This window comes from Blastomyces gilchristii (assembly GCF_000003855.2).
Source record: "Blastomyces gilchristii SLH14081 genomic scaffold supercont1.21, whole genome shotgun sequence".
NCBI lineage: Eukaryota > Fungi > Ascomycota > Eurotiomycetes > Onygenales > Ajellomycetaceae > Blastomyces > Blastomyces gilchristii.
The window spans coordinates 701,322-714,133 of record NW_003101662.1 but is presented as its reverse complement, the minus strand read 5'-3'; the positions used below and the strand labels follow the sequence as shown (position 1 = coordinate 714,133).

Below are 12,812 nucleotides of genomic sequence, written 5' to 3'. Positions count from 1 at the left end.
GACTTCGCGTGGGATGAGGAGTATGGATAATATAGTTTTCAATCATCACCAATGATTCTCCCTGCTGGAGGAAGCGGGTAGACTTTATCTATTCCTCGGCCACTCATGTCCATTCGTATAATAGGGCAGGCATTGTTAGAGGGGCGTCCTTACTAGCAGAGGGGATAACCACTTTTTCGCTCTGGATTCTCACCAGCAGACGCTATTTTGCACAGATCCAGAGCTAAAGCAAAAGAAAAGGAAAGGAAAATTTCTATCTATTGCATGAGAGATTGATTTAATATTACAGTTCATGGACAGCGTCTGTCTAGGGGCTCATCCACCCATTTAAGGAAGTGAATGAGCACCCTGTAATTTTGTATTTGGCACACATTTTTAGTCAAAACGCTCTCATGCATCGCACGCGGTCATGGGTGACTATATAAATTATCCTACCAAAACTAGACGATATAGAAAGCCAACGAGAAATCCGGCCGCTAAAAGAACTGATTGTTCCAAATACATACCAACATCCGATCGACCCTTCAACACCCGCAAAGTGTCGTTGGCAGCAGCAACGGCCGCACGTGAATGACGACAATCTGTCGGGATTACTGGCCACAACTTCAATCCGGCTAGTGGGCGTTGATCGATTGCCGATTCAATATTATAATATATTATGCATGCCTGGGTGATGATCTGAGAGCCCAAAATCTATGGAGGTGCAGTGCTGGGGCAAATGACAACCTCCCTGTGTGAGATAAACTTTCTTTCTCACCATTACCAGCGGATGTCCTCCGGATATCCTTGATAGGGATTAGCTCATGTGTAAAAGATGCGCGTGGGAGGAATGTGCGAACTATCAGGTTCCTCGGGTAGGGGTCGAGGAATGCGGAAGTTCATACAGGCACATTCGATATGCTCGGGCCGCAGATTACCATACCACTTTGACACGGCCGGAGGGAATTATTCTCCTTTGTGAGAAATAATGCGGCGGCACGCAGCTGTTGCCATGGCTAAGATGAAGGATATACTAGCGCCACGGCTATAGGAAGGATACTTGGAATTGTCTTCCCAAAGGATTGACATTCAGTAATTCCCCGTAAGGGCGCCAGGGGTGGTTGCTGGCCCAGATGTTTTTCCGAGCAAGCAGCGAGAAGTCTTCCCTTTAAAAATCGGAGAGTTTATGCATGATCGAAGTTTCTGATTTGGGAGCGGAGTGAATTGATGGGATAAAAAGGAAGTTATTTCGAGGAAACATGGGAAGGTGTTAACCCGTTCTCCAAGGTGGTTGGCCGTGGTTGGATCCCAGGCGAACGAGGATACAGTTCCGGCAGCATGATTCTCGAAGGAAGAATCTTCCAATCTCCGGCTTTGAAACCAATCCCTAAATGTAGTTCTGAGTAGCCAGTTATGTCTACTACTAGGAACCAAATTATTTGATATGGCGTCGCTAATACACCTATCGTACCTTTATTCTCTAGATCCCTTTGTTTCCGATGAGCAGAAAGATTGCCCAGTAGAACCGTCTTCCTTATCCGGAGAGATATTGTCAATAGAGAAGACCATCCAACAGGGAGCCTAAGCCAATGACCGTAATAAGTCCCCATGAAACGGATGCCCGCGATGTACTGATTGTGTAAAGGCATTGATACCCAGCCACCATGATGGCGCGTTTGATGCTGAAGATATAGACGAACGTTTGAAAGGAATGAACGTTCCCGATGCACTAAGCGCAAACAGCCGACAGGGTCCAGATGTTGCGTGAAAACCTCAATTCGGTTCGCCAACTGGTCTATGAGAGGCCCGGATGTTAAAGCAGTCGACTACTTAACGGAGATTACCTCCCAAAGAATGGTATAGGAACTTAGACACAAGCTGGGTAAAGATTCCTTCACGGAGTAAATGGATCGGAGACTAGCACAGACGGCGGTTTATGTTCTCTGTAACTTGGAGCCGTAAAGCAACGCAGTAAAGGGTCCAACTCTTTGTATCTAACTAGAAGGTTGAGTATGCGTTAGAAGAGATGCTTGGCCCAGGAAATCCGCTCATCCTTGCGCACCAAGGCATCTTCTAATAATATGGGGGAAATTGCGCACATATAAGCGAGTTTTTCATTATGAATCTGCAACCCCAAGCATCTCATTCCACCCTGCAAGCATTTTATGTATATAAAATGAAGGTATTCCATTCATTGTGTTCTAAGAAAGCAACCAATATAGCCGATCTTGGGGGAAGGAGGCGATACATGAAGCTGGAGTAAGTACAACCCGGACCCCCAACATATAGTACGGTATTGGATATTGGATTGACGGTGGCCCCGCGTACCGGCCAATGCTATGCAGCCCAAGCTGCATTTGATTGCAAATAAATCCCGATGTGATGCAAGGAAATCAAGGAAGAGAATGTGAGAATTAAACACGGCTTTCTGTGTTTCAATCCCGCTTTCTTTTGAACTTTCGTGACATATGACATATGCGGGAGGAACGGCCTTTGTCTATGTTATTATTGGCAGGGTCACGTCCTAATGGGGGATGTGTAAACCAAGACGAAAACCGGTGCTTATATGCGACATCTATGTTGCCATACAGCGTATACTCCGTATGAGCGCACACACGTTAACCCGAATTATCTTTCTGATCGAAGTGAAGCAGCGTCAGAAATCAAGCCGGCATTAATTACGGAGTATTACGGCTTGAAATAAATTCCTGGTAGGAAGTTACTCCGGTATTGCACCGACGGTCTTTATGGACAACCGAATAGAAAGCTCTTAGATTGCGGCTGAGCTAGTGGGGTAACTCAGCCGCACCCGGCTTGAATGGTAGAGTTTCAGGTACCTGGTAATTATGGCTAAAAATAGACTGTAAATTACGCACCGCCAAGATGGCCGTACTGGCTCGTGCCGGCTGCCGTAATTGACGCCCTGAGCCGCGGCTGAGTCAGCGGTTACCAGGTGCCAAGCCCGCCGCTGCGCCGTTCTCACGCTGGCTTCGATAAGCCGCCAACCACGCAACCTCGTATGGGCTGAACTGACAGATCAACCTCAGCCCTGGTAGTTCTTTTGCTTCATTTCTCCCTTTCTCGTTTTCTTTCTGTCTCTCTCTCACTTCTTTGCTGCCTCACAGTCGTTGATCATCATCGCTTTCATCATCCTCACTCCTACGTAGCTACTCTCATCACGACGGCCACCTCCCACTCGCTTGATTGCCTGTTTCACAGTGCTACACACCCGAGTCCTTCACTTCTGGGCCGGCTAGGTCTTCACCACTTTCGCAATCGTGGCCTGCGTTAGGCTCTGCAGTTAGATTCCGTCCTATTGATACATTTGCCAACCTTATCTGCCGGTGTCGGATCAATTCAGCGTTTCTGACCCAAGCAGCGGGCTTGTACGACGATATAGAATCTCCCAGAGTTCGCACAGTACGCATTTGAAACGGCCACCTATCCTTTCTATTCACTTTCTCCGTCGACGAGATAATTTCAATTTTCATCATGCGAGGGTTTGCAGATTCGTTCTGGACACCCGACTATGCCAGCGGGCTGGGTGTCCTGATATCCAAGTTGCAGCAGGGCATAGTGGAAAATCAACAAATCCTTACTATTGCCAACATGCGAGCTGCTGCAGAGGAACAATACAGTTTAAAGCTTGGCGAAATAGCCCCCGCAATCGATCGCATGACGAATGGTTTTGCAAGAGACGATGGTGCCAGCGTCCGAAAGGTCAGTTTGCTGGAAAACCAGTTCTGTTTAGCTCCTTTGCTGACGCAAATCTTTTCCACTGCGAATATAGGCCTACGAGGGAATCCGCAGCGAAATGATAGAAGCAACAAAAAACCACCAGAAAATCGCAGACAGTATCCGTGAACTCGTTGTCAATCCGTTTGGTCGCTGGGCCGACCAGCATGAACTTCGAATCCTCAATAGCCAAGAAGAGCTCCAGATCAGGATTAAGGAGCACTATAAGCAGGCAGAGACGGTGAAGAAATTAAGGACCCAATACTTTAACAAATGTCGCCTTGTCGAGGACTTGGAAGAGGAGAACAAATTGGCTTTCCAAAGCCCCGAGAAGGAGAGCGCCAGCAGCCCCAAAGCAGCGCCTCCCCCACCAACCATCGTACTTCCTGATTCTTCAGAAGACATTGAACCAGTGGAACTGGGGGATAAAATTTTTCCACCAGAGGAGCTAAAGAAATTGTTGACCCATATGTTGGAATCTATTAAACTTGGAGAAGTCAAGTTTCCAATTTTAGGTACCTATCAAAATACATCTACTGGTGCAGACATTGTGGAGTTTATTCAGAGGGACATGGGTGCTTCGACTGTCAGCTATGCAGAAAGAATCGGGCAGGACCTGGTGGACGCTGGTCTCTTGCGCCTTGTTGGAAACGTGGGCAGTACCTTTGCCAACAGCTCGCGAATGAATTACCAGTGGCGTTCGAAAGCTTTCCAAATTTCAGGGATTCCCGAGAAAAAGAAGCAACTGCTTCGGGTAATGTCGATGGGGTCTGGCGGGGACGAAGTTGCGGACTCTCCTACCGCGGCTGCCGTTGCTGATTTATTCTCTCAATGGAACCCACTTAGTAACTCAAACCCTAATGAGACTCCTGCGGAGAAACTCCGGCGCGAAGCCCGGGAGGCCGACGAGCGATACAAATCCGCAGTGAAAAAACTCGACCGCCTACGATGCCATCTCGAGGAAGAAATGGTGGACTATCTCCAGTTCATGGAACGGTGTGAACTAGATCGCTTGAAGGCTATCAAAGCTGTTGTGTTAGATTTCTCAGGGGCAATTAGCAATGTTGTTCCTTCTCTGCGCAGCACTGTCGACAAGATGATGCTATATCAGGAGACTATCCAGCCCAATGGAGACCTGAGATATTTGCTGGAAAACTATCGTACTGGCGCATTTGTGCCTCGTGTTCAGCCATATGAAAATTATTATGGAAATGTTGACGGTATGGCCATCTTTTACGTTGAGGTCGAAAAGAATGAAGGCAAGCCTAACTTAATTTCAACGCAGAACAAACTTTCGGTGTAGATTTAGAAGCCAGGGCTCGGGCGGATAGGAAGCGCGTTCCTATCCTTATTACCACTATTTTGACCTACCTTGACAATCGTAAGATCATGAGACCTATTATTACAATTTTTTCCAGCAACTAACCTTGGGACAGACTATCCTGATCTCGAAGGAGATGAGGCGCGCCGTGCTATTTGGCTGCATGAAGTTCCTCTCGTCGTCGCCCATCATTTACGCAATGCTCTGAATAATGGAAAGCCATTTACCCATGAAATTTTAGAAAAATACGAGATACCTGTGGTGGCCAATGTTTTGAAATTATATCTGCTGGAACTTCCAGGTACCCTCTTCTACTCTTCCTATCCCGCTGGCTTTTTATTAACTAATCAATTCTGTAGATTCTCTTGTCTCGTCCCAGGTTTACGAGATTGTGAGGACAGTTTATACCACCGCGAGTGAGGCTCCGGCAGAAGGCCGCGTCAAGGTTCTTCAAAGCACACTTGGACAGCTCCGCCTAAACAACATTGCCACTCTTGACGCTATCATTACTCACTTTACTCGCCTTATCGACCTCACATCCGCGGACGAAGCTTACGTTACAGCCTTAGCGCAGAATCTGGCCCCTTGTATTCTCCGCCCACGGCTTGAGAATAACCTCACCATGGATGAGCGACACAGCTACCGCCTCCTCCGCGACCTGTTCGACCACAAGGATGAAATTTTCGGCGAACTGAAGCGCCAATCAAGCACTTTGGGCAACCTAGGAGCGCCAGGGCCCAGACCCCGCGCCATCAGCACTGACGAAAGCAACCGGCGCGCAAACATGGAGGCCCGCCAAAAAGCCATCGTTGACCGCAGTCGTGCCAACAGTCCCGCCCCCACAAACCGACACCGACGCGATAAATCAATCAGTGGAACCGAATCAACCCGCTTCCCCATCAACGTCAGCAGCCCTCCACCATCTACCACGGGTCGAGCACCCCGTCATAGCCTCGAGGTACCTGACTCAACCGGCTCGTCACCTGCCACAGACCGTACCGGCAAACCCGCATTCACATCCGCGACAATCCGCGACTCCATAACCACCAACGGCAGCGGCAGCATGGTTGGCGGAGACCACACTGCGACTGACAGCATTAGCTCGACCACCACCTTATCCGACCCCATCGCGCCAGCCAACACCGCCAACAACAGCAATCACATGGAGAAGAGCAATTCCTTATCCCGTTCGAGCGGGCGGTATAGCCGCATCACAGGTCTAAAGCGTGATAGCATGGCAGAGAGCGACAAGGATGCATCCGAGGCTCCGAAACCAGCTGGTGTGACATTGCAGGATGCGCCGATGGATGATTAACGTTTTGAGACATTGAGCGTGTGGGGCGGTGCGTGAGTGTGGGTATGTGTGTGTTGTATAGGGGGTAGTTAACGAATTGAAATGACCAGGGGGTTTCTATCCTTCTTTTTGACGGTGCGTCCATCGGAGGGATAAATTTGGGGGAGAAGTCTGGCCATGAGTGGATGGATGCATGAGTGCCGGCGAGCGAGTGCGGGTTTCTGTTCTTCTTGCTCTTATTTCTTAGTGGTTGATGGGTGATATTAAACTCGAGTTTGCTCTGCTAATACCACGTACTTCGTTTCGAAGTGGATCCCGATGATGATTTCCTTTTCACAAGGAATGTGTGTGTACTCTCTTTTCCCCTTTTGTCATTATCTGTTTTTGCTCTGAGTTGTCCCTCTCCTTTTTTGTCCTTGCGAGCTTCTTTGATTTTCTTTCTGCCGTTTTACCATCACAATCATGTTCGAAATTTTCCCTCAATAAGCCCCTTCCCGCTTTCAGTGTTAAGTCATTCAAGATCTTTATTTCCTTTGTATGAATGCCAAGAGTCCCCCCCCCCGTCGAATCTATACCCAACTGCCTTTTCGTCAAAAATTTAGGAGTTTCTAGTTCCTCAGTACATATATCTTTTGTTCTACTTGTCCGTGTACTGTATGAGTGAGAGATTTGTCCAAAGTACGGTATATATTATAAACCGAACCAACAACATTTCAAGTCCCCGATTGAACCTGAGTGAACGTGAGTTTGTCGGCTATGCACCGTGCGTATCCTGCTGCATATTTAGATACGGTGATTACTCAAGGTAGGAAGCTATTCAAGATGGTTTTACTAGCTATAAATACGATGAACCCTTTGTGCCATATTCCCCCTGTCTAGTCTCTCAGTCTCTACATGAATATGGTGACATATTTAGTTAGTTAACAAGGCAAAAAGGGAACAACTTATTTACTCCCACTAGTTACTGAGGGAATGGAATGGTATGTCCGTCCATTCTCGACTACAACGCCACGGACGCTTGATGTCAATGATGCAACAGATATTTATAGTAGTTAAGTAAATAGGTCGTCATTCTGAATGAGCGTGGAGATTAGTAGGGACTGGAATCACGATTATTATTATTCTTCTCTATCGCACGGTAGGGTAGTTAAATATATCATACTTACCACCACAGAATCCAGTATTATAAATAAATAAATATCGCTCTGTTGACTTTTATTTAGAAGCCAAGCAAGATATTTTAACCTATTTAAATAACTTAAATACCAGAAGAGGCGACTGGCGCATTATTTATATGTCCAGCATCCGAGGCCATCCTATCGATTCAAACATACACGCAATAACAACAATAGCTATTTTTTTTTAATTTTTAATTAATTAATTATTTATTTATGAAATGAGTGCCCGTGGGTTTTTGGGATATTATATTTAGCCAACAGTGGGCGCCTCACTCAATTCTGAGGCTCGCATCGGTCTCCTAGAGGGTCGTCTTTTTTATCCATCTGTATTTGTCCCGAGCCAAATTTATGCTGCCATTATTGCAACAAGTTCTCTCAACAAGCTGACATGCGATCGCAGGGCCGCTTGTGCGAGTCGCCGCCTAATTATATTATCTGCGGCAATCCCGCCGAAGTGCGACGGATGTGGGGAGTTCGGTCTGAATGGGATCGCTCGCCCTGGTACAAGGGCTTCTTCCAGCTCGATCCTCCCGAGAGACTGCACGCTGTCCATGCGTGATAACACGCTGCACACTGTTCTGAGATCCAAGCTGGCTCCGGGCGTAAGATTTACATACCTCCGCCCTGCCACTTTGGACCTCAAAATTTTTTAGATTGCTGAACAATGCCCTACCTAGTAGACACGCAAGTCGCCAAATTCATCCGGCTCATCGAGAGCAAGTACCTGTGCACTGACACGGAGCTGCGGCCAGTCGATATTGCGCGCAAAGTCCAGTATCTGACCCTTGACGTGATTTCGACCATTGCGTTCGGGGCGTACGTTCGGGTTCCTGGACAAGCATGGCGACCTCTTTGATTACATCAAAACGACAGAGGAGTCGCTGCCGCTCATGCAGATGATTGCTCTGCTGCCCGGGTTGGTGAATGTGTTGCAGTCGCGCCTGTTCAAGGCATTTCTACCGTCACATACGGGATGTTGTTGGCTTATTTAGGGAGGGTTATGGGGTCTGTTCCTCTGACCTATTACTTTTGATGAATGAGTGAGTTAACATGAAAAAAACAAATCTTGCAGCATCGCCAAAGAAGTCGTCGCAGAGCGATATGGACCAAAATAAAATCACCAAGCCGGACATGCTGGGCTCGTTTGTTGCCCACGGCCTTAGCCAGAGGGATGCGGAAGCAGAATCCCTGGTCCAGATGTAAGCATCTTCCTCCCTCTGTCTGTCTATATAAACGATGCATGCAAGATATTCCCTCACCGCAAAGTGCATGAGCGGAGTAATCAAGAAAAAATTGAACAAGATAGAAGCCATCCACATATATACATAGTTAACACGCCCACTCCAGCGTCGCCGGCTCCGACACAACCGCCACAACCCTCCGCATCGCCCTCCTCCTCCTCACAACCTCCCCCAAAACCTACACAACCCTCGCCTCCGAAATCGACAGAGCCATCTCCCAATCTCGCATCTCCTCCCCAGTCACTGACGCCGAAGCCCGTGCCCTTCCGTACCTGCAAGCATGCATTAAGGAGTGCTTCCGTTTCTGGCCCCCGATCACAGGCATCATGCCGCGCATCTGTCCGCGAGAGGCCATGGTGTGCGGTGTGAAGGTGCCGGGGGGGTACGAATGTGGGATGGAGTGCGAGGGCCGTGTTGAGGGATAAAGAAGTGTTTGGTGGGGACGCGGAGGTGTTTTCGCCTGGCCGGTGGCTGGAGAGGAGGGAGTTCTCTCAGGATGAGAGTAATGGGGAAAGGGAGGCGGAGAGGGTGAACGTGAATCGGATGGAGAGGACGGTGGAGCTGGTGTTTGGGCAGGGGAAATGGGGGTGTTTGGGAAAGCCAATCTCGCTGCTGGAGATTAACAAGGTGCTTGTTGAGGTGTGTGTGGGATTTATCTTGTAATCTTTTATTATTTTTTGGATATTGCTGACAAGAGTTGATATATCAAGCTACTCCGCCGCTTCGACTTCGCCATCCTCAACCCCGCGCATCCGATGGATACGTTCAACTATGGCGTGTCCATGCAGAAAAAATTTGTATATGAAGATATCACGGCGGATGTTTGTTCCTCAGCTGAGTCCCTTGGGGGTTGTGGTTTGGGGGGTCATATATTTATATCTATATAACTGACTGTGAAGTTGAATGTGATAAGAATATTGCTCAAGACCGCATACAAAACTTCAGCATGCTGGGAAAGAGAGTAGAATGTAAAATATACGGAGTGTACTCTATATTGTGCCTATGACTATTAACTTATCATCAATACCCATACTATATTTTATTCATACAAACGAACGCCCAGTGGTAAACCAGAAATAATACCACCAACAGAACTCCAACTCGGTAATGATAGAAATAACAATAACAATTGGGAAAAATAAAACAATATAAAAACACAACTCCAGCCCAGTCATACAAACCGGATCGAATCTGCATCCAGGAAAAGAATACAAGTATACCCATACATCGCAAAAACGCCATGCAAATGCCATAGCAAAGCAAATGCTATATCAAAGCAAATGAATGCAAACAAACACATATCAATGCACCACCAAATACACTAACAGCTCTAGACCTCCGCTCGGAACAACCCCCTAAGAATGCCCTCTCCCTCCCCACAAATAAGCTTCTCGACCTCCCCCTCACCCACAAAGCAAACAAGCATTCTCTCATCCGCTCCAGCCCCAGTCACGCGACCAGCCATCCGTGTAGGTGTCTTCGGTTTCGAGGGTGTCCGTAACCCAGCAGGTCCACCACCAACACCACCAGTAGCGGATGTAGACCCGCGTCCTCGGCCCTGTGCCTGCGCCTCCCCAACCAACCCCAACGTTTCCAGACTGCCAATAACATCCCTAAACTCGGTTGCTGCGAGGGGTTGCAGAATCTTATCCCGGCGACACAGCCCCGAGTACGTGACGAATAACTCGTTGACTGTTGGTGCCGCAACAACTCCCGCAGCTACAGAAGATTTCGTTGATCGTGGGGATTTAGATAACGATGGCGTATCTAGTATACCGCTGTCTCTGTTATCGACCTTCCTCCGACCAAGCGCAATAAGCACGCAAAGCGCCGCCTTTTGCTGTAAATTCAACCCTTGCAGCCGCTGCACAGTTCCCTGACCAAAAGCGCTGGCCGTGACACGCGCGACGTGTGCGACCGTTGCCCTGGGTGCTGTGACGGGTGTATACACTGTAGCCGTAGCTGGAGTCATCGAAGAAGAAGAAGATGATGATGATGATGGCGTATCGGGTGGTGAAATCAAGGAGGAGGCTAGATTCGCATTCTCAACTAAGGGTATTTTCGAAGGCGACTGGTAGGAAGAGCTAGGCTTCTGTGTCTGCCGCGTTTGCTGCTCGACAAGGTCGATGGTGCGGCGGACGATGTCGAACGCCTTGCGCAGGTCACCTGTTTGAGATGCCACTTTTCGCGCGCAGAGTTGGATTGCAGCGGGGTGGAGGAAGGGAGTGAAATCTTCCGGAACAATTGTTGCAGTAGTTTTAGCGTTATTAGAAGTGGGTAGCAGGGAGCGGAGTCGGGTAGAAATGATGCCGGCGATCTGCGACGCGGTGTAGGGTAAGAATGGCAAGAGCAGTGGTTTCATGTTCTTGGATTTTAGACGGGGTAGGAATCTGTCAGTCAGATCGAGAGCGTTGGCGATACCGATTAACACAAGGCGCGAGTGGGGCTGTAGGGACCATTCGAAGAGAGTATAGAGGGTTTCGACGTCAGTGGTAAGAAGGTGGTCGATCTCATCGAGCGCCACGAGGAAGAGCGCGGAGGGCGTAGCAGAAGAACTCGTGCGTTTCTTCTGCACGAACATTCCAGCCAGCAATTCAGTCCGACTCTGCTTGAACAGCTGCGGATCCTCACACAACTCATCTGCAAGCTTCGCGTAAATATCTTTCGAGTTTGTCATGCTCGCACAGTTGATACGGGCGATCTTAATAGTTTCCTTCTTCAGATCCACATCCACACTGAGATCCTGACATAGTTCGTCCACCATGGCCGACTTGCCCGTTCCAGGCGGTCCGCTGACATACATACAACCACCCTGACGCGATTGCACCGCATTTTGAATGAATGAGGACAATTCTTGTCGCTCACTGTCCCGGCCCACGAGTCGACCTGGGGTAGCACTCCTTGCAAACAGTTGACGGGCCGGTGTGTAGACAGTCTGAACAGGCGCTGGGGAAGCGATCATGCGTGGAGTTCGCGGGGTCAAGGGTCTTCCCGAAGAGAAAACTTGCACGCGGTGTCTGGGAGTAACGGGGACGGGTTTAATTTTGGTATTATCGTTATTATGAGAGAGCGCATCTCTGTAGCGGGATGGTGTCTTGGGAGTGGTGAATTCATAGGGGCGCGTATTTTCATCTTAAGGACTGTGTTAGCATTTTTCTTTCTCTGTGGGCGAACTCGGAGGGAAAATCAGATTGAGAGGACCCAGATCAGAACTTACCCGGTATAATAGCGGTATTTGAAGGGGATATAGACTCGTCGATGGTTTTGTCAGGAACGGTATGTTTCGAGCGCACATTACGAACGGGGAGGGTTCTTCGTTTGGTGGTGGTCGTGACGCCTCGACGCCGCTGTCTAGATCTGCAGCCGGTTGAGTGCGGTATAGAGAGCTCGTCATTCTCGTCATTGGACTCTTCCTCCTCGTGAATTTGAGGTTGAGGAAGGACTTGGGCCTGTCGTTTGCTGGAGCGCAACGATATAGCAACGGAGGCATTATCTGCTAGGTAATACCCGAGGAGTAAGAATCTTGCAGCAAATTGGGCAATTGACAGGAAATTAATCAATCACGGAAAGCACTTACCATTGCGCAGTCTCTTGCCCAGCACGACGGAGGAAGCCATTGCAGGATAACACTCGCTGGTTTAGAGGGAAGTGGAGAGGGGGGAGATACCTGGCGGCGGTTGAAGCAGCGAGAAGTTGAGGCCGAGGAATGAAGTACCCTTACCACCTGCGGGCTTAAAAGGTACATTGGGTGAGTGGTCGCGTTAAGTAGGCACACGCGTGGCCATACGATTGCCAGACGCGAACCCCCACGCCACGACGCGTCTGACGCTAAATCACTTGGTCCATTCCATCTTGTAAGTTGTGGCCTGGATATTGCAGGCTGGCGATTTTGCACCCCTTGATAACTAACTCGAGGACAGACATGATACTGATTAAATAAGTAAGGGATGATATATGTTAAATAAAGAAATGAATTCTTTTGCATTACAGTTACTCCACTATTCTTTATTCACTACATACACTCCTTATTAGCTACTAGCACACAATGAACAAACCAACGGGGT

General features: G+C 48.5%; 4 protein-coding genes across 7 annotated transcripts; 2 read left to right on the top strand and 2 right to left on the bottom strand.

The window, feature by feature from the left end:
* Positions 1-239: 239 nt before the first annotated feature.
* Positions 240-2,690, bottom strand: BDBG_07994. 2 transcript variants are annotated; one of them, XM_031723350.1, is made up of 2 exons: positions 2,079-2,652; positions 240-1,977 (listed from the first exon to the last, which is right to left on the bottom strand). In XM_031723350.1, the coding sequence occupies exon 2, from the start codon at positions 1,626-1,628 to the stop codon at positions 1,224-1,226; it is 405 nt and encodes a 134-aa protein (XP_031580496.1). In that variant the 5' UTR covers positions 1,629-1,977; positions 2,079-2,652; the 3' UTR covers positions 240-1,223. The 2 variants fall into 2 exon arrangements, with proteins under 2 accessions (XP_031580496.1, XP_031580495.1); XM_031723349.1 differs by having other exon boundaries at positions 240-2,690.
* Positions 2,691-2,955: 265 nt separating this feature from the next.
* BDBG_07993 lies at positions 2,956-7,020 on the top strand. Of its 2 annotated transcripts, XM_031723348.1 has the most exons (6): positions 2,956-3,279; positions 3,359-3,699; positions 3,770-4,934; positions 5,000-5,095; positions 5,151-5,336; positions 5,395-7,020. In XM_031723348.1, exons 2-6 carry the CDS (start codon positions 3,472-3,474, stop codon positions 6,348-6,350), a joined length of 2,631 nt encoding a protein of 876 aa, XP_031580494.1. In that variant the 5' UTR covers positions 2,956-3,279; positions 3,359-3,471; the 3' UTR covers positions 6,351-7,020. The 2 variants fall into 2 exon arrangements, with proteins under 2 accessions (XP_031580494.1, XP_002621775.1); XM_002621729.2 differs by having other exon boundaries at positions 2,956-3,699.
* A 1,065-nt stretch (positions 7,021-8,085) lies between these two features.
* On the top strand, positions 8,086-9,635 carry BDBG_07992 (benzoate 4-monooxygenase cytochrome P450; the record flags this gene model as incomplete). The annotated part of the gene is made up of 6 exons (XM_031723347.1): positions 8,086-8,323; positions 8,381-8,427; positions 8,580-8,706; positions 8,855-9,111; positions 9,176-9,387; positions 9,459-9,635. Exons 1-6 carry the CDS (start codon positions 8,172-8,174, stop codon positions 9,633-9,635), a joined length of 972 nt encoding a protein of 323 aa, XP_031580493.1. The 5' UTR covers positions 8,086-8,171.
* A 33-nt stretch (positions 9,636-9,668) lies between these two features.
* On the bottom strand, positions 9,669-12,709 carry BDBG_07991. 2 transcript variants are annotated; one of them, XM_031723346.1, is made up of 3 exons: positions 12,326-12,709; positions 11,966-12,241; positions 9,669-11,880 (listed from the first exon to the last, which is right to left on the bottom strand). In XM_031723346.1, exons 1-3 carry the CDS (start codon positions 12,363-12,365, stop codon positions 10,079-10,081), a joined length of 2,118 nt encoding a protein of 705 aa, XP_031580492.1. In that variant the 5' UTR covers positions 12,366-12,709; the 3' UTR covers positions 9,669-10,078. The 2 variants fall into 2 exon arrangements, with proteins under 2 accessions (XP_031580492.1, XP_031580491.1); XM_031723345.1 differs by having other exon boundaries at positions 9,703-11,880; positions 11,966-12,244; positions 12,326-12,663.
* Positions 12,710-12,812: the final 103 nt, after the last annotated feature.